The sequence below is a fragment of the Sander lucioperca genome, chromosome 21 (assembly GCF_008315115.2).
Source record: "Sander lucioperca isolate FBNREF2018 chromosome 21, SLUC_FBN_1.2, whole genome shotgun sequence".
NCBI classification, from domain to species: domain Eukaryota; kingdom Metazoa; phylum Chordata; class Actinopteri; order Perciformes; family Percidae; genus Sander; species Sander lucioperca.
The window spans coordinates 28975537-29002677 of NC_050193.1; the positions used below are offsets into that span (position 1 = coordinate 28975537).

The 27141-nt window shown below is 42.4% G+C and overlaps 3 protein-coding genes across 10 annotated transcripts in view; all 3 read right to left on the minus strand.

Moving 5' to 3' along the window:
- Nucleotides 1–2966: 2966 nt before the first annotated feature.
- LOC116065337 lies at nucleotides 2967–6326 on the minus strand. Of its 2 annotated transcripts, none has more exons than XM_031320808.2 (2): nucleotides 6104–6321; nucleotides 2967–5633 (listed from the first exon to the last, which is right to left on the minus strand). In XM_031320808.2, exon 2 carries the CDS (start codon nucleotides 5598–5600, stop codon nucleotides 3609–3611), a length of 1992 nt encoding a protein of 663 aa, XP_031176668.1. In that variant the 5' UTR covers nucleotides 5601–5633; nucleotides 6104–6321; the 3' UTR covers nucleotides 2967–3608. The 2 variants fall into 2 exon arrangements, with proteins under 2 accessions (XP_031176668.1, XP_035853064.1); XM_035997171.1 differs by having other exon boundaries at nucleotides 2968–5645; nucleotides 6104–6326.
- A 763-nt stretch (nucleotides 6327–7089) lies between these two features.
- Nucleotides 7090–16203, minus strand: LOC116065350 (coiled-coil domain-containing protein 134). Of its 2 annotated transcripts, none has more exons than XM_031320826.2 (7): nucleotides 15861–16203; nucleotides 11929–12059; nucleotides 11584–11705; nucleotides 10695–10779; nucleotides 9836–10017; nucleotides 8541–8612; nucleotides 7090–7589 (listed from the first exon to the last, which is right to left on the minus strand). In XM_031320826.2, exons 2-7 carry the CDS (start codon nucleotides 12029–12031, stop codon nucleotides 7464–7466), a joined length of 690 nt encoding a protein of 229 aa, XP_031176686.1. In that variant the 5' UTR covers nucleotides 12032–12059; nucleotides 15861–16203; the 3' UTR covers nucleotides 7090–7463. The 2 variants fall into 2 exon arrangements, with proteins under 2 accessions (XP_031176686.1, XP_031176685.1); XM_031320825.2 differs by having other exon boundaries at nucleotides 11929–12062; nucleotides 15861–16202.
- A 971-nt stretch (nucleotides 16204–17174) lies between these two features.
- LOC116065332 (meiosis inhibitor protein 1) overlaps nucleotides 17175–27141 on the minus strand; it is a 68808-nt gene continuing 58841 nt past the window's right edge. For all 6 annotated transcript variants that reach the window (XM_035997165.1, XM_031320794.2, XM_035997166.1 and 3 more), the window contains 3 exons: nucleotides 26050–26178; nucleotides 18304–18431; nucleotides 17175–17463 (listed from right to left, as the gene is read on the minus strand). In XM_035997165.1, the coding sequence (XP_035853058.1) occupies nucleotides 17394–17463; nucleotides 18304–18431; nucleotides 26050–26178 (327 nt within the window). In that variant the 3' untranslated portion in view covers nucleotides 17175–17393. The remainder of the gene's footprint in view (nucleotides 17464–18303; nucleotides 18432–26049; nucleotides 26179–27141) is intronic.

Here is a 27141-nt window from a genome sequence, read left to right on the forward strand (position 1 = left end):
GAGACATGGAGGCTTCACACACATCTTTAATCTGGCAGCACAGAAGATCTATACAATCACTAGAGTTTCAAGATTATTGTCACCAATTTAGGTTGCGGCCAAAGGTCTCCCCATTTTGTTCTTGAGTTATGGCGTTGAATATTGGCCAGAACATTGCTTTTAAAGACATTCCTTTAAGACGTTTGACTTCCAAAATCTTATCAGTTAATCCTTGAGTCTAAGTGGAGGTTTGAAGAAATTCCCTCAAGGCGTTCCTGAGATATCACGTTCACGAGAATGGCATGGACAGAAAACCCCAAAACATAATGCATCCGGCTACGGCTGTTGTTGAATTATTAAAGGACAATTCCGGCGTAAAATGAACCTAGGGGTTAATAACACATGTGTACCTAGTCGACCGTTCTCTGGGATCTGTTTTCATGCTAATCAAATGCGTCTCTAGCTTTTAACAAGCTACCGCAAAACCGGTGGTTAGCTGCTAGCTAGACCCTCATTATGCTACCGTTGAAGTGTGGTGCTATTTTGAGCCTTGTTACTAACAACTAACAATGTTAGTGGTAGAAAATAGTGATTTACCCCATGCCCCGAAAGCTAGCGTTAGCGAGTAACCACCGGTTTTGCGGTAGCTTGTTAAAAGCTAGAGACGCATTCGATTAGCATGAAAACATATCCCTGAGAACGGTCGACTCGGTACACATAGTCATGTGAAAAAATTAGGACACCCATGCTAAAGTTTACTAGAAAGAGGAATAAAAAAAATCATCTTTTGCAAATTGATCTTAATGCCTTTAAGGACACCCATTTTCTTTGTGAATGAATAATGTATCGTAAATAAATAAATGTTCTTCCTTAAAATACAGGGGGCATAAGTAAGTACACCCCTATGTTAAATTCCCATAGAGGCAGGCAGATTTTTATTTTTAAAGGCCAGTTATTTCATGGATCCAGGATACTATGCATCCTGATAAAGTTCCCTTGGCCTTTGGAATTAAAATACCCCCACATCATCACATACCCTTCACCATACCTCTACATCATCACATACCCTTCACCATACCCCCACATCATCACATACCCTTCACCATACCCCCACATCATCACATACCCTTCACCATACCCCCACATCATCACATACCCTTCACCATACCTCTACATCATCACATACCCTTCACCATACCCCCACATCATCACATACCCTTCACCATACCCCCACATCATCACATACCCTTCACCATACCTAGAGATTGGCATGGGGTACTTTCCATTAAATCATCTCTCAATGCAAATCAAACCAGCTATTAGATTTACTGAAATAAAACCATGCCAATCTCTAGGTATGGTGAAGGGTATGTGATGATGTGGGGGTATGGTGAAGGGTATGTGATGATGTGGGGGTATGGTGAAGGGTATGTGATGATGTGGGGGTATGGTGAAGGGTATGTGATGATGTGGGGGTATGGTGAAGGGTATGTGATGATGAGGGGGTATGGTGAAGGGTATGTGATGATGTGGGGGTATGGTGAAGGGTATGTGATGATGTGGGGGTATGGTGAAGGGTATGTGATGATGTGGGGGTATGGTGAAGGGTATGTGATGATGTGGGGGTATGGTGAAGGGTATGTGATGATGTGGGGTATGGTGAAGGGTATGTGATGATGTGGGGGTATGGTGAAGGGTATGTGATGATGTGGGGGTATGGTGAAGGGTATGTGATGATGAGGGGGTATGGTGAAGGGTATGTGATGATGTGGGGGTATGGTGAAGGGTATGTGATGATGTGGGGCTATTTTAATTCCAAAGGCCAAGGGAACTTTATCAGGATGCATAGTATCCTGGATCCATGAAATAACTGGCCTTTAAAAATAAAAATCTGCCTTCCTCTATGGGAATTTAACATAGGGGTGTACTGACTTACGCCCCCTGTATTTTAAGGAAGAACATTTATTTATTTACGATACATTATTCATTCACAAACGAAACTGGTGTCCTTAAAGGTTGGATTTTTTCTCATTTTTTTAATTAAGGCATTAAGATCAATTTCCAAAAGATGATTTTTTTATTCCTCTTTTTAGTCAACTTTAGCATGGGTGTCCTAATTTTTTCACGACTGTATGTTATTAACCCCTAGGTTCATTTTATGCCAGAATTGTCCTTTAATGTATACGTAATCCAACCATCAGATGTGACGTACAGTGGATTAAACAAAAAAAAAGTCTCACAAAATATACTCAAGCACAAACACCTAAAAGCGATCTTCAGAAAATGTTGTTGTGGTAATTGTCTCATAAAATGAAGTGACACAGTTGAGGTACTGGCAGAAAAGATAACTAACAACTCGACAACAGTAGACAAGAAATGAGGCCAAAGATGTCATGGAAGAATACTTTGCTTTTTATTTCACTGCAACAAAGTTAATACACTATAGCACTGTTGATGATACATCAGCTGAAAACAGGTGGGTCAAAAATAGTGTTAATACATAACTGCAAAACTCACCCACTGTCATTACAAACACTTTAGGATTTAAATATAATACTTCAGTCCTTTTGTTCAACACCCATTACTGTAATGAGTAAGATAAGTTACATTAACACATTAATCTCATCCAGCAAATACTTTTATATGATGCTTAAGAATGTCTTATTTTCAGTTTACAGTTCTGATTCTTCTTTGGAAAGGCAGAAAGAAAGTCAAATTGTAACCCTTTATGAAATTCATGTCATGTCTCATTCAACTGAGCTTACACGGCTGACACGTTCATCAGGCCACTTTCCAGAAGCAAATGTCTCTTTATATTTTTTCTTTGTTTAAAGGGGCTGTACTTCAAATTCTGTATCTGCGCTTGTTGCGCTGATGCGCTCATCTGTTGACATTTCCGAATGCCTTCCTACAGTTGCTCAATAAAAGCTTTCCACACAAAGAAACATACATGTGTCATTAGTGTGAGAAAAAAATGAGATCTTAACTGTGTCGGGCTCGGGTCGGGCTCTGACATAAATATCTTAATGCCTGTCGGGCTCGGGCCGGGTTCGGTTACTGCTCTGTCGGACGTGGGCCGGGCTCGGATAGAAAAGCGCGTCCCGATCCGCACTCTACTCCACATGGCTCTCACAGACCACTCCCCAATATGTAAAATACCGCCTTTTTTCCACAGCTACGTGCACTAACACGCAAGCACGGCCTGACTGGCTATCAAAACCTTTGCCTCTTTACATAGGCAAATATTTGTTTACTGCTATATTAATGTTCTAAATATCAAGTACAGCCCCTTTAAAAAAAATGTATGTATGAAGACATTAAGGCGAGATTAATCACAACCTTATACAAATGAATTAGATAAAAATGTGTTTATCTCTATTAGTCATCACACAGCATTGCAAATCATTCACCAGCCTCAAACAGTTCCAACCAAAATTTGCAATTACAATTTCTGCTCTCTTCTCTCTATTATAATTTGTAGATTGCATCTCTGCGGTGGTTTGTATTTCCACGGCATAGCAATATCTCTTACGGAGGGAAGCTACTGTAGTGTCTAGTACTTCAGCAGAAGGCCAGGAAAAAAAATATGATCTCATTCACTGGATTATGGCTCTATTCATAGCCTGTATTTATTTGTTCCAGTATACTTCATATGACTTCTTCTCTGTGTAACTGGCTTCAGTTGTTCCTGTGCCACATCTGACTTTTTCCTTTACTACCTTCACTACCAGACCACCAGCCAGGGCGATGCCTGCTGCAGCCTTGCCTATCTCAGCCACTGCAGTCATTATGCGTGTCGATACCGCCACAGTGCCCCAGGGGTCTGACACAACCCTGCTGGCCACTGATGCCACACTGGGCCCTGTTAACCCACATACACTGCCATACCCAGCAGCCACTGGGACATTCACAGCCATCTCCTGAGCTAAAGCTACTCCGGTTGCAGCACACTGAGGAGTCCCAGTACCTGCAGCTACACTTCCTACAGAGGCCACTGCATGATGCCCTGCTGCTGAGGCTAAACTCTGAGCTACAGAAGCATTGGCTACACCTGCTGCCCCTACTGATGCAGTTTCAGCTCCACAGAGGGCTACTGTGCTGAAAGCTGCTCCCTCCAGAGCTGCACCTAAAGCAGCACCAGCTCCCATGGTGCCTCCCACACCTGCTGCCAGCCCCACAGCAGAGGCCCCTATGAGACTAACCTGCCCCAGGGCATCCAGAGCGCCCTCCCTAGGACTGGCAGCTTCAGCACCAGCAACGGCTCCAACAGAACCACCCAAAACTCCACCGGTTGCTGCCCCCAGAGCCACTGCAGTTTTCCCTGAGGCTGCCGCCACTATGGCTCCCACAGCTTTCCCAACACCTGTGCCTCCCGCTACAGACATCCCAGCTAGCTGACCTGCAGCAAAACCAACCGAGTTCCCCATAAAAGATGCCCCGGCTGCAGCTGCTAAAGGGGCAGCTGCCCCAAACATTGCCCCTACTGCCATGCCTGTGGCTCCAGCAGCCACCAGGATCTTAACTCTCCCCAGCACCTTAGCAGAGAGCGCAGCCTCCCTCCTCATGGATGAACGGAGAGACTGCCGCCTGCTCACGGCCCTGTAGCGGTCTCTGGGCCTGCCTCTGAACGGATCCCTCCATTGTTCAACTCTGTCCCTCAGGAAGCTGAAGGGGTTGCCTCTGCTCTCCTCTGTCCACCTCTCCACCCTAAATTCCTCTTCATTTCCTCTCTCCAGCCCCCTCCTCCTGACCCCCTGCGATCCCATATCCAAGCTCTCTGCTCTGTTAAACTCCAAGTCACACTTTCTTCGTTTTGCGAGTCTAGCCTGTTCTTCCACACTGCCATTGTTTCCCCGTTGTTCTTCCCCCTCTGCTTGGCCTCGCTCCCTCAACATCCTTTCCTGCTCCTCCCTGATGGCAGCCTCTGCTTCTAAAAACATGGCATTAGTATAAAACCCTCCGTAAGTCTGCTTCACCATCTTGCCCACCTTCATTAACAGTGCTTTAACCTGTGCTGAGTTACTGGGGTCTTTGTTGTTGAGTACATGGTACCTGCCCCCACACCTTTCAATCAGAGCTTTAAGCCCAGCAGGTGCAGTCTCCCTCAGATAATCTTCAATCCCCATGCCCTCCAAGTCATCCCCCCTGGTAAAAAGAACCAATGTGTGCTGACGGACTGCATCCTCCCCAAATATTTTGGTCAACTCGCAGGCAGCCTGGTTCTCATTGTCTGTATATCTTCCTATTGGAACCACCAGGAGGAAAGCGTGTGGCCCAGGGGCAGAGAGAGACACACATTTGGCTACCTCTGCATGGATCTGCTCCACACTCAGGTGAGTGTCCCCAAAACCGGGCATGTCAACCACCGTGACTCTCCTCATCCTCCTCTGTGTGACAGTCAGGCCATCCTCCTCAGTATCCTCTTCCTCAGCAAGCTCAGTGCACCCAAGCTGGCAAATCTGGGTGACAGAGCTAGCACTGATCTGTGACAGGAACTGCCTCCGGCCCAGGATGGTGTTTCCAGACGCACTCTTGCCAGATCCGGTCTTTCCGATGAGGACCAGCCGGAGTTCTTCTTTCCATGTGGTTTCAGAGTCATCTCCTTCCTTCTCACCCTCCATTATCAACTGGCTCCTTTTTCTCTTGCTAATGCCCTGGTGGAAAAAAAAATGCACAACAGAAAAGTGTCTAACTTACTGTGACTATTAATATTTCATTTTGATAGGTTCACTGCAGTCACATAGGCTAATTATGACAATTCAAGTCTTGTTTTGTGTTACATGTAGCCTAGAAAAGTCAGTGTTTGTCAGGAAGGTTCTGGACATAAACACATCACAAAACATCACAACTGAATAGGTTAGCTAACGTTAAATAACGTCACAAGTAAGCTGACGAAATATATAGCACATAGGTGCTTAAGTTTGACATTTATGACTGTAATACTACCCAATGAAAACCAACCTTGAAACTAAAATTAGACATCAAATGCAGAGATCAAGTTTTAATCCTAAATGCCACGCTAATCCCTGCTATTTATTAGCAAAACGACGCTAGCTAACGTAAATCATTTAGGACCAACAGCAAAAAAAACAGCAACTATCACGACATGAAGACATTATCTTACCCGAGTCCACGTTATTAGACAGCTCTACACCTCTCGGTCTTACTAAAATAGGTCGTTTCTTCTATGCATTGAAGCTTTAGTTATCCTCTGAATGTAGCTACATGTTAGCTACATGTTCGGTTCAGCTCTATTCTGTCCCAAACATCAACACTGGACTTTGGTTGTAGAAAGTCAGTTTGGTGACTGGCTGCCCTCTGTTGGCTGGTCTGTACAACTAGCTGTGACACACAAACACCGTGGGAATATGAAATACATAGTTTGTTTTGTACATATCAGGGTCACTTTATTTCAAATACATTTGATAACCAAATGGCTTGTTCATTCTGCAGCAATGACATTTTGATATTCTCTGAACATACATAAAAGTTTTATAACAGTCGTAATACTATTTCAAAATTACATCAATATCAATTCCATAGAGCTAAACCATTTAAATTTGTCAATTTCCGGGAATTATGAACGCAAAATTAAACAAAATATGTAACACAGACACAAGTGCAGGGTTGCAAGACAAAGGGTCATTTCTGTAATTCTGTTGACATATATTTCCAACAGGATAACATGTTTCTTATTAACTAAGGGACATTTAACAAACAATTACCAAGATTTGTGTAAAAAGAATGCCAAATATGTAAATGAAAAAATTCACTGATGATGGTGATAAAAAAAAAACATTACATAAATAAAATAAACAAATTAAGGAATACCATCCAGGAAAACTAAATATAAGTCCTTAAAACTTTGAGCGGCAATAAGAACATACATCTGTCTTTAGAAATCTTACAAATCTCAGTTCAAGGAAAATAATCATTACTTGTATTCCATTATCAATTCAAGCTGAACCTTACCAGAAACAGGCCAAATTTAATGAGGCGAGGACAAATTTATTATTTATTATTTTTATTATTTATTTAACGAGTGTATTTTGAAGCATATGGGTTTTAGACACATTAAATCTAGACCAGACAATACAGTGGGGGTTTTGCAGATTATACTAAAATGAATTATATTCCAAAGTACAGTTATGTAATCCTCAGGTTATCAAAAATGAGTTTCCCTCATCAACTCCTACTCCAGAGACGTCTTTTACCTCATACGTTAGATTTTCCAATTATGAATCACTGTAGATGTACAGAGATTCAAGCTTTTGTCAGAAACTGACTAACCTCCACTTTTTCACACCTTTTTGTGTCAACTTGAGGGTTCCTCTCTTGTTTTCAACAGAGCACCTGGCTTTTGTGAGGACAGCTTTTATTTCCTTCACTGTCGACAGGAGTCTACAAGTCAAGCCACCCCTTGTGGACTGTGCGTGTGCTCCTTCCCCCTCTTCTCTGCTCTCCACATGCACCGCGCTGTAGCGCTATAGCTCGGTGCGGGAGCGGGAGATACGAGGACCTTTCCTGATTTCTTTCCTCTTCTCTTCTTTCCTCCTCCTCTTCTCTTCCTCCCTCAGGATCTTCTGGAAAGCCTCGGCAGTGTGAAGCACCTGAAGCAGGTGAGTAAGGGTTACAGAGATGGCTGCGTGTGAGAGATTGTATTATCTTAAAAAGATCTGTCTGTTACTAGTTGTGTATGTGTAACTAGGGGGTTGCTGGAATGTCAAAGTTCCAACATTATAGTTTTCAGGTTCATACTTGTATTTTGGGTTTCTACTAGAATATGTTTACTTACATGCTTTAATGTTGAAAAAACACATTATCTTTCTCATACTGTCTGTCTGAATATACCTGTATTCACCCTCTGTTTAAAACGCTCCTGTCTCTTTAAGCTCCGCCAAGCGAAAAAGCAAAGTCAGCTCTGATTGATCAGTGTCTCGGGTCCTTTGCAACTGCACTCTCAAACTCATTGCAGCCGGGGAATGACTGTAACGTCACCGTAGCGGCACTTTCCACCTATATATGTATAGCATAGTGGTGACATCACAACCAGACAGCTCATTTAAAAAGGCAGTTTCAGAATACAGGCTACGTGTATTTTTCTGTGGAGTGAGCGTTTCACGGTATTTATATAGCACCTTGTAGGGCTGCTCCCTCTTAGTCGATTAGTCGACTAATCGGTCGTTTTGGTCTTAGTCAACTTAGATTTCTTTAGTCGATTAGTCATGTTTTATGCTTTTTTCATGCTGAATGACTTACTTCCAAGAAACGTACGAGCACATCTCTGGTAAACACAAGAATTAAAGTGGTGCTTTTGCATGACTCTTTGCAGAGAAACTCAGATTTACAGATCTGTCGATTAAATCAACTAATCGATTAGTCGATACAAGTGAATGAGTGTTAGTCGACTAAGAATTTCTTCAATCGAGCACAGCCCTAGCACCTTGACCTGCTTTATAATAAAAAAAATATATATACATAATCTCACTTTTAACAACATGGGACCTAAAGGGTTATCAAGAGAGGCCGAGGGTGGAACAAAATGTATGCATCTTACTCACATCGTCTCTCTCTGTGCGGTACGGGTTTATAAAGTCTGGGGATTTCTCCATTATTCCCAGCTCCTGTGACATCTGAGAGATGAGCAGAACAGACAGATGACAGAGGAAACGAGGAGGAAGGGGGCACATTATCATTTATTCAAAGGAGATAAGGAATGAAAATGAGACACTGGTCCGTTGCTTACTCTGCAGCTAAAAAAGCAGTATGAGCTGCAGACAGAAATGAACATTTCTTCGGAGTACCATAGCTTATTTTATCATTTGAATCATTTCAGCTTTAGACCCTAAGACTATGGCTACAGGCTACATGAAACAGAGAGTAAGGGATCAGAAACTATGAGTGGGGTTACTGAGGCACAAGTGAGGGCTGGAGGCAGACTGTCACTGCTGCTACTTCCACAATATAATCCTCTTGGCACATTGCTATGGTCACAGATTAACCCTGCAGGAGTTCAGTTCATTTACCCACACATTAAATAACTAATATTATTAAGCCCTTCCCCCCCACCCCCCCGGACAATTTGCACTACCCTACCCATACTGTTCTATTTATTTACTTACAGATGTACATACTGTAATTACACCTATACATAGCCATATTCTACTGCTCTTCATACTATTCACCCTGCACATACACTTATTCTTACTACTTTTATAATGTTACCACACTGCACATAACTGTACATATCTGTCTATATGGTTCATTCAGTATATGCATATTTATTCTGTTTTTCTTATTATATATTCTGTTAGTACACTGCATATATCTATATCTATATTATTCTTACTACTAGTATAATGTCACTGCTACTACATTGCACATAACTGTACATGTTGTTCATACATTGTTCATATTACATAGCCATATTTATTCTGCTCTTATAACACTGCAATATATTTCTTGTCCTGCCTATGCACCACCTGTCTATACTTTTTGCACTTCTGGTTGGACGCAAGCTGCATTTCGCTGTCTTTGTACTTTTACTCTGCACAATGACAATAAAGTTGAATCTAATCATCTAAATAAGGAATACCAGTTCATCCACTTTTCCTCTTTGAAGCTTCAAAGGCCACAATGCATCATGGACACATTTTGCAGCGATGGCAGAGCAGCATTAGCTGACACAGAGGATGCGACAGCCGATGCACATCTACTGTATAACCTGAACTATAAAGGCTGTGTCATATCTGTGTACCAGACCAGTTTACACCACTGTGTGTTATATATATTGCATTGAAAATAGAAAATGATTCAGGTAACAATAAGGACAGTATAGGTGACTGTCAAGTCTTACAAGTGTGAGGACATGTTGGTGGGCTCCTCCTGTGAAAACCCCCGTCTGGTTACAGAAATTCAGCCCCCAGCGCAGCAGACCGTCCCAGTCATTGTTCCGGTCGTAGTAGTGGTGGACGATGCGTGGGAAACGCAACGCCACGTCGCCAAAAAATGCTGTATTCTCCACCACATGGGAATAAGCTGCAGAGATTTAGAGAGAGAGAGAGAGAGAGAGAGAGAGAGAGAGAGAGAGAGAGAGAGAGAGAGAGAGAGAGAGAAGAAGTAGGACAATTTTGACGATATATTTGCGCTGACAAAACACACAGAAGATGCTGGTGCACGTAACAAAGGGAGGAGTGCAGCTCAAGCAATGCTTGATTTTGTTGAGGGAACACATTAAAATAGGTAGTGGCGTTGAATAAGCCTGAAAAAAAAAAAAAATATATATATATATATATATATATATATATATATATATATATATATATATATATATATATATATATATATATATATAGGGGAAATGATATTCGTGACATTTCAGACAGACATTAAAGCTGATATTATTGGCACCCGCTGGCACCAAAAGGTGAGTATGAAAGAAAGACTGAGAGGAGGTGGAGCTTTTAGAAAACGGGGAACAGAGCACAGCACAAATCAGTCACAGGTGGTGGAGACAGAGTCAGAGTTTGAAAGAAACAGAGGTGCTGCGAAATAAAGTGGTTTATATAAGTAGAGCAAGAACAAAAGACATAGGGGAGAAAAAAAAAATATGAAATGATGAAACAGCTAAGGTGTAAAAGGGAATCAGTCCTGTGGGAGACAGAAAAAATGAAATGACATGATGAAACAGCTGAGGTGTAAGAAGTGAGTCGGACCTTCTTTGATCTTATCGTCCATCGGGAACGGGTCATCAGGCTGCATGTTGGCCGCAACCAGGATTTGTCTCGAGTCCTCCAACACCTGTAAGAATGAGAAAAACAGCTCAATAGCCAGATTTATTTACTCTACAGTGTGCTGGGGATTTATGTTACTGTGGTGGTAACGCAGCTGGGGAATATAGATAGGATTTTAAAAAAGGAAAAAATGGATTCCTATCATATTTTACACACCACTTGGCTTCACAGCTGAGATCGGGGGATTGCGGTAAATCTGCTGCAACACGACTTCACAGTGGATTCTATTTGGACAAGCAACGAGTGGCCAGAAGACCAGGTATATTCCAATGAGTAGTTTAAGCTGGGGACGTGTTTGAACCTGTTGCTTTAAAAGTTCTATCAAGAGGAAAGTGTATGGAAGAGATAAAAGCAGACACACACACACAAAAAACACACACACACACACACACACACAAAATGCTGACAATGTATTCCAGCCGCTTTGGTTGACTACACTAGTCGTCCTTGAGACGCATGCAGATGCATAGATAACTGTCCTCTGGGTACATAAAGCATTCTGCAAGGCAAAGCTCGGAGCTTAGTGTGAGTGAACGGCACTCCCAGCAGCCGTGTCTGAATAAACATTCAAATGAATGCAAGGAAACATGGCGATGAATGGAAACCTTGGCTTTAAAGCTTTAGATTCTCTGTAGGGCCTGCGAACTTTCTCATCTGCTGAGAGCACAAGACCGTCGAGCTCCAAGAGGTAACTGTTGCCGTCAGTGTTTTTATTTTCAGACTAGCGGTGTTGATTTTGCTGCTGCCCACATAGCATAGGATGTGAGAGTATACATACACACACACACACACACACACACACACACACTACCTTGAAGAGTCCTTTGAGCATGATGTCTATGATTTTGTACTGCTGGTTGATGTCATTCAGCTCGACCAGATTCTTGAGGGCGTTGAGTTGATCTTTCCTCTTAGTCTCAAACAGCCGCTTGTCTAATAAGAGGTCAGGACACACACTCTCCACATGGGCATGACTCACATAAATGCTCTCTCATGCATCCATCTGTCACATTAGAAAGACGCACACACACACACACACACACACACACACACACACACACACACACACACACACACACACACACACACACACACACACACACACACACACACACACACACACACACACACACACACACACACAGCAGAAGGATACAGATCTCCAGGTTGGAGTCATGTCTCAGTCTGTGCGTGTCTGAGTCTGCCGAGCTGAGGGAGGCAGCGGCGAGCGCCAGGACCACCGCACACACACTCCGCATGGTCAGCAGGGGTCGGCAGAGAGGCACTCTTCTGAACAAAAGTCGACAAGCCATTAGACGTACATCACATTGTTAGACATCTCACTACTGGCACAGAGTTGTGTGATTTCAAGTTGTTATAGGCTATAGAGGAAAGACATACACTACATATCTCTAAACACAATTCTCTGACTAGGACTGTCACGCTGAACACATTTTTCTTCCTTTGATACAGAGATTTCACTTTCATCTGAGAACAGTGAGCTTTCACTGAAATAGTTTTATTCATGAAGCCATTTTTCTTCTTCTTCCAAAGCTGCTCGAAAAGGTTATTCTCTCGTGTGATACTTGTGGAATACGTGAAGTAGAAAGACACGCTGGGGATAAGTGGTCAATATGGAACGCTAGAGGGGAGCTGGCATCTAAAGAGGGGCTCCTTATGCTCCTTTTAAAAGACACATCTGATGTCTGGCACAAGTTTGCATAATCCCCAGAGGAACATTTACAATCTCTGTATCAGGCTCTCTCTCTCTCTCTCTCGTCTCCTCTCCACCCATCCCCCTGGTCTCACTCCATCCAAAGCAGTGGGCGTCTTCAACATTTTCATTCAGTTGCAACTTTGTTTCCCTTAGAGGCATTCGAAAGGAAGGGATGAGAGCGAGAAGATAAATAAAACAGCTAAAAATAGGGCCACATCAAATGAAAATTTGATGAAAACCAAATGTTTAAGAAAACGGAAGTAACTGGAAAGAGGGAGAAGACAATGTTGATGAAAAGCTACAAGATATAATTCACAGAATTCATGCATAATTTAACAAGGGTTCCATCAGTGATACTATCAGGGGGATGCAGAGGGGCTTGGATTGGGGGGGGGGGGGCACGCAGGGAGAGTCAGATGTGAGAAGCGTGAGGAGAGCAAGAGATGAGCGGAGAGCATGGATGTAATATAAGACCGGAGAAGCGTTGAGGCTTTTGGGAGGGAGGGGAGGGGGAAGGTAGAGGAGTGTGGAGGCAAGACCCTGCAGGGAAATAACAGCTTTCTTGGTGAATATTTTATTCATTCACACCTATGGTAAAACACAGCGGTAAAACTTAGACTCACAGATAGGACAGAAAATGCAAGATAGAGCCCGTGCAAGAGGATAATGAGACAGAATCGATCTTAACAAGTGCCCGACTGCCAAATTCTTAAATCTAAAAGGACTAGGAAGTGAGCAAACGTCTCGGGTGTGATTGTTAATTCAGACTGAATGAGTTGAATGAATTAAGAATCTCACTTAAATTAGAGGAGAAAAGCATAAGATTCTAGACGTACACTCTCGTGTCTTATTTAAAAATAAAAACAGCAAGGCAACTTTTTTCTTTTTCTTACAGAGTCAGCAGAAAACAAGTGTTTGTGAAGACAGCTGAGTGAAGACAACGTTCGATTACGGCCAATTTGTGCATTCTGAGAACATCTTTTGGGTGGCTTCCCAGCTTTCTGAGAAATGCAACACTAAATATCCCTAAGTGCTGGTCGAAAGCCTCAATATTTCTAGATAACAGCCAAGGAAAAGGGGGCCTTGTCTCTCCAGAGTTATTAGATGTTCCTGTGTGCTTCCATGCAGTCAGCCATGTAGCTCTGATGGATATTTACGGGCAAAAAGGTTATCGCCACCAGCACAATTTAATGCAGTCAACACATACAGTATATCCAGCAGCTGCTAACGTTTCCATGCAATTGGGCAAAGTGCTGAGACTTTGACGAGCGTAAGACGGACATTAGGAGCGGATCAATCATCTCTAATGTGGCATGGGCAGCACAGAACTGAGTTTAAATGCATCCATTAACTGTAGGCAGGATATCCCTAATTAAACAGGACTGTCATTTAAGAAAATCTACCGGTAAAGCATTCACGTTTTGAGATCCGATTACACTTGGCTATAGCCTGACCAAATGAGAGTGACTCTGACTCACTACAATGTTCAAGTGCTCCTTGAATCGTATGCTGGGCTGCTTGGGGAGAAATGAGACCTTTGAAAGATAAACCACAAACATAACATGATTTCTGCCTGTGGTCATAACAACAACAAGAAGAGCTACTCCCCCAACCTTTCTTAGTTGAGGTGTACAACAGCACAAAGTGTACAGCCCAGCGCACATATTGTAAGACCATTAATACAACCGAGCTGCTCTGCAAAAATGGAAGGATGGTGGCCGGGTTGCTCAGTGGGTAGAGCAGGCGCACATGTACTGAGAGGTTATTGCCAAAACACATAAACTCTCCCCTTTCTCACCTAGCTGTCCTGTCGAAAATTGAAGGCGGAAAAGCCCAAAAAATAATCTTTAAATTAATCGGCAACTATTTTGATAATCGATTAATCGGTTAAAGTCTTTAGAAAATCTCCGATTCCAGCTTCTAAAACGTGAATGTTTTCTAGTTTGTTCACTCCTCTGTGACATTAAACTGAAAATATTTGAGTTGTGGACAAAATGAGACATTTGAGGACGTCATCTTGGGATTTGGGAAACACTGATCGACATCTTTTACCATTTTCTGACATTTTATAGACCAAACAACTCATCGATTAATCGAATAAATAATCAACAGATTAACTGACAATGAAAAGAATCGTCAGTTGCAGCCCTAATGGATTTCCCTCCAGCTGACAACCCACTGATGGTCAGCAATCCAAGGTGGAAGGGCCTGGGTCAGATTTGGCCTGTCAACGTGTCACTCAAATTGGGTGAGGTGTTCGATGTGGGAAGGTCTGAAGGCGTTGTACTTCTTCACCGAAGCCATGTAAACCCACGTAAGTCTCTTGGCCGCAGGAGATTTTCTTCTCTGCCAACAATCTCCTGAGGCAGAGAGGCTGAAGTTGTATTTCCTGTGTGGGAGATCCAGGTTCCAGCTTTGTCAGATAAGTAGGCTAGCATATTTAATCATACTACACACCCGCTGTGAAGATAGCTCCCCTTTGTATTCCCTGCGGAGTGAAAATATGCATCAGATAGTCTACGATGCCAATCTGCAATTTCTCTAATCCCGCAGGACAAAACGTAAAAAATATCTGGAAAAAAAATCTGAAAAATAAATCTTCAATCAAGCGTGAGAATGGGAAATTGTCCTAACTGTTAATCAAACCAACTCTGTGACATTAATTTCAAGAGGCAAAACTACCCTTTGAGGCAAAAGCAACTCCTGAGAAGACGGAATAAACAAGATGCTTATCAGACAGCTGGATGTGCAGCAGGGATTGGATCCAGATTCTCCTCAGGCTGCCAGCCTGCTGTGGGAGGTTTGAGGTTCAAGGACTGACACATCATCTCTCTCTCTCTCTCTCTCTCCCTCTCACTCCTTGCATCTGTGAGGCTCTCTCCCGGTTATCATTCATGCAGAGGCACAGCCACGGACATGCGTAATGGTGATGGCAGAGCCTGGATAAAGACCGTCATGTGGACCATTAATTACAGATTGCTTAATTGATTGCATGCACCCTACCTGACCCGCGTTCCCTTCATCCGCGCGACTGTCTACGGGCAACAATGAGTTAATTTACTTCATTTTAAGCCGATAATTACGCGTTAAGTATTAGGCTGTGTTGTAAGACCTACGATCTACTGGTGATATATATACACATCAACTCTGCAATATTACATTACCCCATTACAATTATTTACATGAGGTTTCCTCAAGGGGTGCGCTTTGGGGAATTAAGCAAGTATTTTGAAGTCACTACTCGATCAATCGATTCCGCCTGTCATCGCAGCTGTATGCCCCGCCGGGGTTCATCAGCCAGCGGCCAACACAGGTCAACCAACCGATAAAAGCGCCGGACATTACAGCCACAAAACTCACGGATCACTCACCGTGTAGTAGCGAGAAACGGCGGCGCCGCACGGCAGAGATTAGCGGACAGCGTTTGCTCCAAAGTAGTGCAGTTTAACCTTCTTCTTCTTTTTTTTTTTTTTTTTTTTTTTTTTATATCTCCACACGAGACGTTTAAGGTCAGCTCGCAGATGACGGGGACGAGACGGTCAATGTGCCCTCTCTGGATCCTCAGGTGACAACACGGAGGCAGAGGTGTTCATTTACATGCGGCTCTCGGCTGCTCCACTCTGCCAGCGCCACGATAGCACCGGCTGGCTCGCCTTGGACGAATGACAGCCAGCGGGCGCTAACCGAGGAGGAGGATGTTGTTTCCGCACGGAGGATTTAAAGAGAGACACCACCAGAGCGTGGGGGTGCGTTCCTCATTTGTTTCTTTCACTGTCTGATTTGTTTACTCTGAGATGTGCGGACATTTTGCAAGCCACATTTATAAATGTATATAAAATTATAAAAAAAATTGTGATGTCAATGTTAGCTGTGCAGATTTTCAAGGAATTTATTTTCTTTGAATTCAATGGACATGAGAAGAACACTAGTTCTGTCTGAACAAATCACCAGCTGAGAAATTCAAAAGTAGTTTTACTTTAGTACAAAACAACTACATTTATTTTCTTCCTGGAATACCTGACACCTAATCCAAACATCATCAGTGGACATTATAGTTAAAGATCCTCTACAGTTAATCAAAGATTTTCTGCACACTTTTGCCCAACACTGACATCTCCTAAGCTTCCATGCACATCAACAACAGCTGAGCAGCAAGACCTTGTTCACCTCACACCAGTGGGCTGTACTGTAGGGTGGTGCTACACTCACAAACTGAGAGCTGTGTGAAGGTGCTAATGGGTAATTTACAACTGGGACCCTCACTGAGACAAAACCATTCTCTGGGCATAAAAAGAGCTGAGGCTTAAGTTTGGGATGAGTAACTGCTGCTATGAACAGGTCAATTACTTCTTTGGGTCAGCCTTCATTTTCATGTGTTGCATCAATCACAGTGATTTTTTACAATAAAGTCAAATGTGTCCAGAATCTATAGAAATGACTAGGCTATCCAAATAATAAATGGCTACATTTATGGTAGGTTTCACCTTGACCACTTCTATCACTCCACAGTTGTAACATTTTAACAGAAAACAAAAATGTCCAGGTGAGGTTCTCTGTCAGATTGTGTAGTGGTGTAGTGTAGTAAAAACACCCTGGTATAGTGTACTTAATGGTATTAGATCACATTTAAAGTAGTGAAAGTAAAAATGTAGGCCTATAATAAAGAAACAGTTTTGTTTTTTTGATTTTTTAATGACTAAAGATCACTGTTTATCCAACTTTTCTTTAACACTGCTGGTAAATACTTTCAAAACACATGCAGGAAACTCTTTTACTGTGACACTGTCAAATGGAGACAGGAGCATGTGCTGCTTCTAAGAGCAGAACAGAAAACACACCAGGTATATAGAAATTAAAGATATGTAACAATAAATGAAACAAGTTGCAAAATGGGTGGTGTTATATCAGTTTCCGGAACGTCCACCGGCTTTCACTGTGAAGTCAGACAGACAGATGGACACGTCTCCAACACGCCTGAGGACAATAGTTAAGGAGCGATGAAGCAGAAAGTAGGTGCATTTATATTTAAAAGCGAACGATCTAGTGGCCGGTTGGCTCAGTTGGTAGAGCGGGCGCACATGTGCAGAGGTTTATTCCTCGACGCAGAAGGTCCAGGGTTCGAATCCGACCTGTGACGGTTTTCCTGCATGTCTTCCCCCCCTCTCTCTCCCCTTTCATGTCTCAGCTTTCCTCTCTAATAAAGGCAGAAATGCCCAAAAATTAAAAAAATAAAAAGCGAACGATCTTAACAGAAACTATAATTAGGTCTCACTTGAGGCTCTGGGCTGTCCCAGTATGAACGTGCATAAAAAACAAATGTAATGAGTATTCTTTGCATGAAGCTACCGCTTCAATCACAGCTGAAAGTGTTCCACTTGTTAATGGTGCATTTATTTACTTAATGTGATATGAAAATATTGTTTTTATATGACAGCAGGCAATAAAGCTAACATCAAGCTGAACAGACTTAAGAGATATGAGTGTGTGGGTGAGCAAGAGAGTCAATCAGCACAACAGATGTATTGAGCCTTTAAGTACTGATTCTGACTGAAATACAGTAACGACCCTGTGTTGTACGGCGTGCTGTCAAAGAGATTTAGTGAAAAGCACAACAAGTCAATAAATTGCAAGAGAAAATCCATGAAGATGCCCTGCTGACGTTTGAAGTACAGTATGAGTAGCTTTCATGGTGGGCTGAGTGTGTGTGTGTGTGTGAGCTTGGTGTGATTATATATAAAATAAGTCAGCCTGTGTGTGTTTTGTACAGTTCACAGTGTGTTTATGAGTGTGTTTCACTTCACAGATGAGGGATACAAGACGTTGCCGGGCAGACTGGCGCTGCAGCTCTCGGATGGCGTCTGAAGGCCAAGGGACGCCATCATACCACCCACTCTCTGCTTGTGTTCTTCTGTGAGTGGCGGCTGATCGACATTGCTCTGGATCTGAATGAGCAAAAAGAAGAGTGAGAATTTTATTTTGTTAAATAAAAAAAAAAAAGGGAAGAGAGAGACAGAGCAGGAGAGATAAGCAGCATAATGAGGGAAGGGATGACAACATAAAGGAGGAATGGAGAGAAAAAACATGGGACATACTGCCAATATTGGGACTAAAGGTTAATAGGCAGTGAAGAAGGAGATGAGAAGACGGACCTGTAGTAGGGAGTGAAATGTCTGAATCAGAGGAAAGAAATCTTTTCCCCTACGGGGCTGATCTTTTGTTTTGTTTTTTAAATTGTAGATTTTAAACCACTTAAAAAATAGATAGGCAAGCTGACAAAAGGCAAATTCTTCAGAGGGACACACACACACACACACACACACACACACACACACACACACACACACACACACCTATGTTTTGCATAGTGCTAAATAAGCAAGCATGACAGGAAGCTTCTACAGCAAAAACAAAACTATTTGTTTCAGCTGTCACAGGCAACACAGCAGAATTACAACCGTATTAACACAATAGTGTGAGCTACGGCAGCCTGAGTATTGTTACTAAAGCACCAAAATCCTTTATATTGTCACCAAATTATCATCTTCATGATCGCCATAATCATCATTCTATGCACTAGTGGAGAAGGAACTGATGGATCTTTAAACACAACAAGTGACTGTTGCACTCCAAGTTTTTATTTGGCAACAGTTCCCATCAAGTGACTCAAGAGGATGATATTTTGAGGAACAGGCAGGTGAAGGAAAGGGCAGAATAAAAAAACTCAGTAATTGAAAAAGAGCAAAAGGGGAAATAGAGGTGAATGGAAGGGGAGTTAGTGGGGTGAGAACAATTTGGAGAGCAAAAGAAGAGGAGAGAGGAGGCAAAGGAATAGGGGGATAAACTGAAAAGGCTATGTGCGCAAGAATAAAAGAGATAGAAAGATTGATAGCTAACAGAGTCCCTCCAGTCTGGGGGAAAGTTATTAGAAGTCTGCAAGCATTAGAAACTATGAAAAGGGACTCTCCCCTGAGACCAGTTCCGACCTGACAAGCTAACTCAGTATGCAGCGCATAACCCTTGACACAGACCACTGGATCATATAGACATACAGTTAGAGACAGGAAGCACGTATAAGCATGTATAAAGAGTCTGATTGGAGGACTGCAAAATCAACTGATGCATGTATGCACATACATGCTTGCTTGTATCATACTGTGTGCAAATATATGAGCATACATGCCTACACACACACACACACACACACACACACACACACACACACACACACACACACACACAATCAGTAGACAGTTATGTCAGTGACTTTGTCACTGACAAATGAACTTCTCGCAAACTGAGATTTCACTTCAGTCTGCAGACAGATCAAAAGAACCTATGAACAAAGTTCAATGTGTGCAAGTGTGTGTGTGACAGATTGGAGCAGAGGAGATGACAGGGGAGAAAACTTGTATGCTCTTGAGACTGTTAAGAGCAGTGCGTCTGTCACATTGAACCCTGCCTCTACTAAATTGCCTCGATGTCTCCAGAAACACACAGCAATACACACACACACACACCTAAAGTACACAAGCAAAGAAACATGTGCACACATTCACACAGTTTATGATTCCCTGGCACACACTGCACTGTGAGCTGCAGTTTGTGCCATCATTCTGTCACTCCTCTGCTTCTGAGCTACTTTCAGAATGCTAAATGTTTTTCTGGTCATATATATATGAACCCAGATGGGCTTTATGCATTCGCTGCAAAGCTAACAAGGGTAACGACAAGGACATAGTTCATCATGTTCAACTTATGCTGAAACAAAATGTTCACAGGGAATACCTCATGCATACCTGCAAACTCAGAAGAGCTGAAAAAGGTGACACATCTCTACCCCCCTTCCCCCCCAAAAAAATAAAAAAAATCATTTTTTAATAAAATCCATCCATCCATCTTCGTCCGCTTATCCGGTATCGGGTCGCGGGGGTAGCAGCTCCAGCAGGGGACCCCAAACTTCCCTTTCCCGAGCCACATTAACCAGCTCCGACTGGGGGATCCCGAGGCGTTCCCAGGCCAGGTTGGAGATATAATTTACAATTTATAATTTGTAATAAAATGATTTATTAAAAATGTAATAACAATAACTTATAACAATAACTTATTTCACCAGTAAATTCCAGTTAACGACAAAAAAAACACTGGATGGGAAAAGGGTATTTTACAATTACTTTGAATGCACCACGAGGCTGGCGAGGCGAGGCTGAGTCTGTGTTGTTTTTCAGACAGCGGCAGCTACAGTCTGGTGTTACAGTCCTCTACAGTGAAATACAGTCACACTTTTACACCGTTTAGCTGTCAGCATTGTAACCGTATTTACTCCAGCTGCTAGCTAACGGTAGGCTAACGTTACCTGCTGTTGAGTGTAGTGTTACCGTAACTAGCATCCTGTGCGGCGATGTTTCAGTTCCCTCTAACGTCCGTTTTCGGAGCATCAGAGAGAAGCGCAGGCATTTAAGTGGCATCTAAATAAGGCACCGAAATGCGCGTTGCTATTCGGTCTGGTAGATAACGGTCGTTAAGGCACCGGTGCCGTATTAGCACCGGGTCTCGGACCCCCCCCCCCCAAAATAAAAACTCTTTGGATCTACACGATTCACGTGGATGACATTTTCCCATTCAAAACGGCGATTTTCGCCGAAAAGCGACTAGTTTGCAGGTATGCTCATGCATTTGGAGCCAGTTCATACAATAGCATAATATTTCTTGTGTGGATAATCCGTGTGATTTGACGAATGACACTAATTACTACTTAATGCTGTGATCACAAGAGAGCAGAGCAGAAATCACAGTTAAGAAAAGTTGGTTTATGTGCCAAATACACCCTCATGATTTGTGGGAAAAAATAATTGACTTATATTTTTTACATCTCTCACCAACATAAACTTAGCACAAAAAGTAAGGACATTTGTGTTTGGTAGATTATTTCTCTGTGGTAACAATGCTTTTTGGCAATAAATCTTACACCGTTGGAAAGCCTTTGTAAGGAACATGCATTTGTGGAATGAGCAGCAGAGCTGAGTATGTGGGTTGCACCCATGAAAAATTTGCCAAATCTTCTCTGCGAATGCCAAACAGCTTATTCTGCCATTGACTCGTTTGGTGTTTGGTGGATTGGATGATTGAAGTTTGAAGAAACAAGACATATTGGCAATTGAACAATTAATTAATTTCACAAACAGGAGCCTCAGTAGCGTGTGGAAGAACCATACACAGCCACAGGAGCCTGGCACCTCCTCCTCATGCTGGTCACCAGCCTGGTCACACTGCTGTGGGATGGCATCCCATTCTTCAACCAGAAGTCCTCACCTCAACCCCATTGAACACTTGTAGGATCAGCTTGGGCGTGCTGTTCGTGCCAGAGTGACCAACACAACCACGTTGGCTGACTTGCGACAAATGCTGGTTCATGGGCGCAACCCCCATACTCAGCGCTGCTGCTCATCCCACAAATGCATGTTCCTTTCAAATGGGGCACCATTTGAAAGGGAACTAAACAGGCTTTCCAACGGTATAAGATTTATTGCCAAAAAGCATTGTTACCACAGAGAAATAATCTACCAAACACACATTTCCTTACTTTTTGTGCTAAGTTTATTTTCTTTACTTTACTTTCAGCAATACGACAATATTCAAATGTTACAGGTGGAAAATACAAATGATCATATATGTGTGTGCGCAAAGCTCTGCAATAAACTCCACTGCCGCAAGTATTATATCATTTTTGTGCTACTCAAATTAACTTAACTGCACAATACTCATTTCTGAAAACACCACTGAGAACCTGGAGGGCTCTATTTTCCTGGCAGTGCAAACACCAGCCCAAGTGTCACTACTACCACATGATGGTATTTCTCTTATCTTAAAATGCAATTTGCCTGACTTTTTTATACAAGGAAAAAGACCCCAGTTTCAGTGTCACATTTAAAAAAAAATGTTTAAAGAAAAGTTTATCTTTAAAGGATATGCACAACACATAATATTGCAGAATAACCTATAGATAACCAACCAGTAGAGGCCTTTAGACTGACACAAACTTTTTAAAGTGCTCATATTATGCTCATTTGCAGGTTCATAATTGTATTTAGAGGTTATCATCAGAATAGGTTTACATGGTTTAATATTTTTGTTGTACTGCACATTGCTGCAGCTCCTCTTTTCACCCTGTGTGTTGAGCTCTCTGTTTTAGCTACAGAGTGAGGCATCTCACTTCTGTTCCATCTTTGTTGGGAGTCGCACATGCGCCTAGGTAAGGACTACTAGCCAGTCAGAAGCAGAGTATGAGGGCGTGCCCTGACAGTACCTAGGTAAGGACTACTAGCCAGTCAGAAGCAGAGTATGAGGGCGTGCCATGCTAGCAGCTAGGTGAGCATTATAACGTGTGTTCCAAAGTGACCACGTTTGTCTCTGAAGTAAAGGCTGGACTACAATAGAGCTGTTTGGAGCAGTTTGTGAACAGTGTTTTCTGTTGGAGATGGTAAGTCCCTTTGGGGTGGACTTTGGGCTTTTTCACTTTGTAAACCTATAACGTGCACAAAAAAGATATATAAAACAATACAGTAAAGGGAAAAAGCCAAACGGCATAATATGAGTACTTTAATATCTAAGGCGAGAAGGGTTTACATCCAACATGAGCAGTGAAAGGCTGAATAGTGTTAAGAGAATGGATGCACGTAATTTGTATTTGCAGGAGTCTGTGTGCAATCATCTTCAAAATGAATGGCCAGCAGCAACAAAATGTCTCCTGAGAGCTAAACAGATATTGTTCTGACTTAAAGTTTTACAGTCATCAGATTGAATACTTGGAGGAAAAGAAGTGGGGACTTTAATTTTATAGAATTTGACTGGCTTCCAGAATTTAGACAGTAAGTTCGAAATAGTACCCTGACTTGACTGCAGTTAATGCATTTATTCTTTGAATGCCTTAATGCAAACCAACCTTTTGGGTCCAATGTGCGTCTTGGTCTTTACTAGAGGTTAGGGCTGCATGATATGAGGAAAACATCTAATTGTGATTATTTTGACTGATATTGCGATATGATTCACGATATTGAAGGGAATGATCATTTTTGTATCATTATTCTCATTTTCATTGAAAAATATAAAAATAAAAACAATGATTGAAATGTGATTTTTTTGCGAGGATCTGTACCAAACAAAGTTTTTTTCTTTAGTCTGTAGGATACGATTTGTAGGCCGGGACGTCTCTGCAGCCCCACAATACTTTATTTTAGAATGGTTTGACACATATTTTGCCTTTAACAAATATTGCGCCCCATTGCGAGTTCGATAAAATTGCGATTAATTGTGCAGCCCTACTAGAGGTGTGATGAGACACCCAGCTCACGAGTTTTGCCATAAACTCAAATGACTGGCTTCTCTCCTGTATAACTAACAGGTACACTGTTACTTATTCTATATGTACGGTGGAGAGATAGTCTCTTCACTCAGAGAACCAAGGTTACAACATAACTAAGCGTTTTCTGGCAGTAGTTGAAACCAAATGTTTTGTACTTGAATTTGTCATTGTACAGTAGACAGAGAGAAACAAAGCATATTTTACTATTGTTTATGATTATTGATCATGTTCTAAAGCACAAATAAATTACCATCAAACATTCAACAGATGATTTTTGTGAAGACAGATGCTTTTTCTCCTCCTCTGCACTTTAATACTTGCATCACTAAACAAGGGAGAAGGCTCTAGTATTGATTTATTACATTACATACATTATAGAACAAAGGGAGAACATTTCTCTTTGTTTAATATCATTAAAAGTAAAGTTAGGTTTTGCGGTCCGCTTCCCGACTCATTTTAACAGAGAAAGAGAGTGGTCTGCGCGAGACAGCGCCACAGTGAACTGCACGCTGCGGACGCGTGTGTCTCGGCCAAGGGGGGGGATCTGAGCGGCGGTACTCACTAACGTTCTAACAATGGGTTTTACAGGCAGCTTTTTTTCCTTCCGCTATTTCTCTGCAAAAGTAAACTCAGATTTAACTTTGAAGAACGGCCAGAGGACATTATATGCTCATTTCAAGGCTGCTGCTCTGCACTTGTGTGCTGATATCACGAGACACTTTTTACCTCGACGAGAAATCTCGTCACACCTGTAGTCTTTACCCAGGTTCTATTCCTTGCTTTAAACTGCCAAGTAAGGAGTAAAGCAAGGCCTCAGTTTAGAATAATCACAATAAAAACATTTTTAACATTATATCAACATAAAATTTGTGATTTATTTGTTTTCTTATTTCTAAGGGAAACCATTAATCAAAGAGAATGGAGTTAGACAACACACATCGCCACCGGATGTTCCAGGGATTATCCTGGAAATGATCAAAACGTTGATCCAGACTAGTGCTGACATGACCAATGAGTCTGGATGCTAAAGGGTATGTACGACAGCAGCTGGGGATAGTTAATGCCAAGCACTAGTAGATATTATATAGAGTGCAGTGGAAGAGTGGTTTGGGGAGGGCAAAGCACAAAGGCTGCTCGTGTACCCGACAAGCAAGATAGTCAGTGTGTTTGCGGAGGCGTCAGCTGCAGACCACAAGTCGCAGACAGCAGGCACAGAGTACACCTAAACTACGCCACCTCTCAAACCTAATTGGTGACCTCTGACCTGGTCTTTGCAATTTCAACGTTAAACTCAAGGGGGTAAGCTACTCCTCCGAACGTGTAGCTCCTATGGAGCCATTTTGATGCTAACAAGCCATCACCTCCTGTTAGCATTCCATTGACTGCAATTCATTTTGGCGCCACTTTGACAGCGAATAACTTTACATCTGAAGCGTTTAAAGACTCTATTTGTCCATTGTTTATTTCTAAAGAAACACGACAATGTATAAAAGGCTCCATTACCTTGTACCTCACGTTATGGCTCCGTAGCAGACGTTTTTATAAAAATAGGTTAACGATGATGATTGGAATGATTGAGATTTCTCTTGGCGTAGCTACCAGAAGACTTCCAACTTTCAGACAGGTTGCTCACGTCACATCTACGTCTTCAAGCTCAGTTGGAGGCTGCTCAGTAACGCTCAGCCATCACCGGAAAAGTGCTTCTAATATCCTTCACTGGTCTCCGTCCAGAGACACGGGATCTGTTGGTCCATTTTATATATGTCAATGGTTAAACTAGAGCCCTCAGTCGACCGTTTACCCGTCACCGCTATGTGAAGTATGATTAAGTCCCACTGTTATCAACAGTAGCCTCAATAGTGCTTCTGTGCAAAATGTTGGTATTTTATTTGCATAAACAAACCTGATCTTCCCCGTCCACATTTTCCCTGATTTCTCTGTGCTTTTCTGCCTGTGCTGTTCTTCATAGCAAATAAATACAAATTTTGATAAACACTGCAATAACCCAACTGATACTGAACTTTGTATGAACTTAATTTCCTTTCTAATTCATTTATTCAAGGAATGTAGATATTCATTGGTAACAGCATGTTTAAGGCCTATTGCTGTGAGACTCCACAAAATGTTCTCAAAGGGTGTCCTACATTATTTCATCTCTGTGTGTGTCAGTGTGCATGTGTGTACACCATGAAGGGGTGTACCTGTGTGAGGAGCAGCCTGAGGGCCTGTGCGGTTTCCTCGCTGAGCTCCTTCACCCCCCTCCTCTCCACCGCCTCCATCACCTGGAGCAGGTCAGGCTCCCACACGGCCGTACTGCCGTTCTGCAAGAGCTGCAGACACAAACACAGAGAGATGTACACATACAAGTGCACCAATCATGCACAGATGCTGTCATTAAAGTAGAGATACAAAATTAGAGTGAGGGAGTTTAACAAGACAGGCGCTAAAATGGAGTGTTTAAGACGTTAAAGCATGTAAACATGTTCTAGTAGAAACCCAAGATACAGTACAAGTATGAACCTGAAAATGAGCATACTATTGGACCTTTAAAGGAATACGCCACAGTTTGTTGAAATGGGGTCATTCAACGTCTCCTCCATATTTATATAGGTGGGCAAACGCATTTTTGACAACCTAATTACTTCTTGTGGTCTGCGTATTCACAACGAGTACAAATAGCAATGCAGATTAAGACTAGACGATATCCTAGGCAGATATTGACTTGGGACTATATTGGGTGGAAGTAGGCTACAGCCGAAGCACTGCTACTCGGGTGCAGATATATCACGCAGCAGCTGAAAACCCCCAACTTCCGTCAACATACCGCCGTGAATATTAGCTGGCTATTTTTCCTACAGTAGACAGTGAATGGCGATGAACATGGCGGATTTTGTGAGAGGCGAAGAGGATGAGTTTTCAGAAGAGGAGCTGCGTGCTTTGGAAATAGAACGACAGGAGGAGGAGGTTGCGATCGTTTAACAGCCCGAGGACGTGGGGATGAGAGCCGACACGATCTGGTGGTGTGAGTGTGGGGGAATATGCCAACATATGCCTACTGAAATGAGCGGGCCTGCAGTTGTGTCACCGCTACCGAGGATTTCTCGGCGTTGATCCATCCTGCACTCCTTGACTTTTTTTCCGGTGCGATAAAGTCAACTGGAATAAACGCCGAATGGACCCAATAAACAGCTGTCCACAGAGTAAGTGATTATTGTAAACATGATGCATGGTTATTTTACGGGATAGATCGACCCATATTAGACCTGTACTCACAGAGTTGCTGCGTGATATAT

Coding starts and splice junctions, on each gene's coding strand:
- LOC116065350 (XM_031320826.2), bottom strand. CDS start 12,031: ATGCGGAGTGTGTGTGCGGTGGTCCTGGCGCTCGCCGCTGCCTCCCTC. Junction 11,706..11,928: donor TGACTCCAACCTGGAGATCT/GTATCCTTCTGC, acceptor ACCTCTTATTAG/ACAAGCGGCTGTTTGAGACT. Junction 10,780..11,583: donor TGCTCAAAGGACTCTTCAAG/GTAGTGTGTGTG, acceptor TCATTCTTACAG/GTGTTGGAGGACTCGAGACA.
- LOC116065337 (XM_031320808.2), bottom strand. CDS start 5,600: ATGGAGGGTGAGAAGGAAGGAGATGACTCTGAAACCACATGGAAAGAA.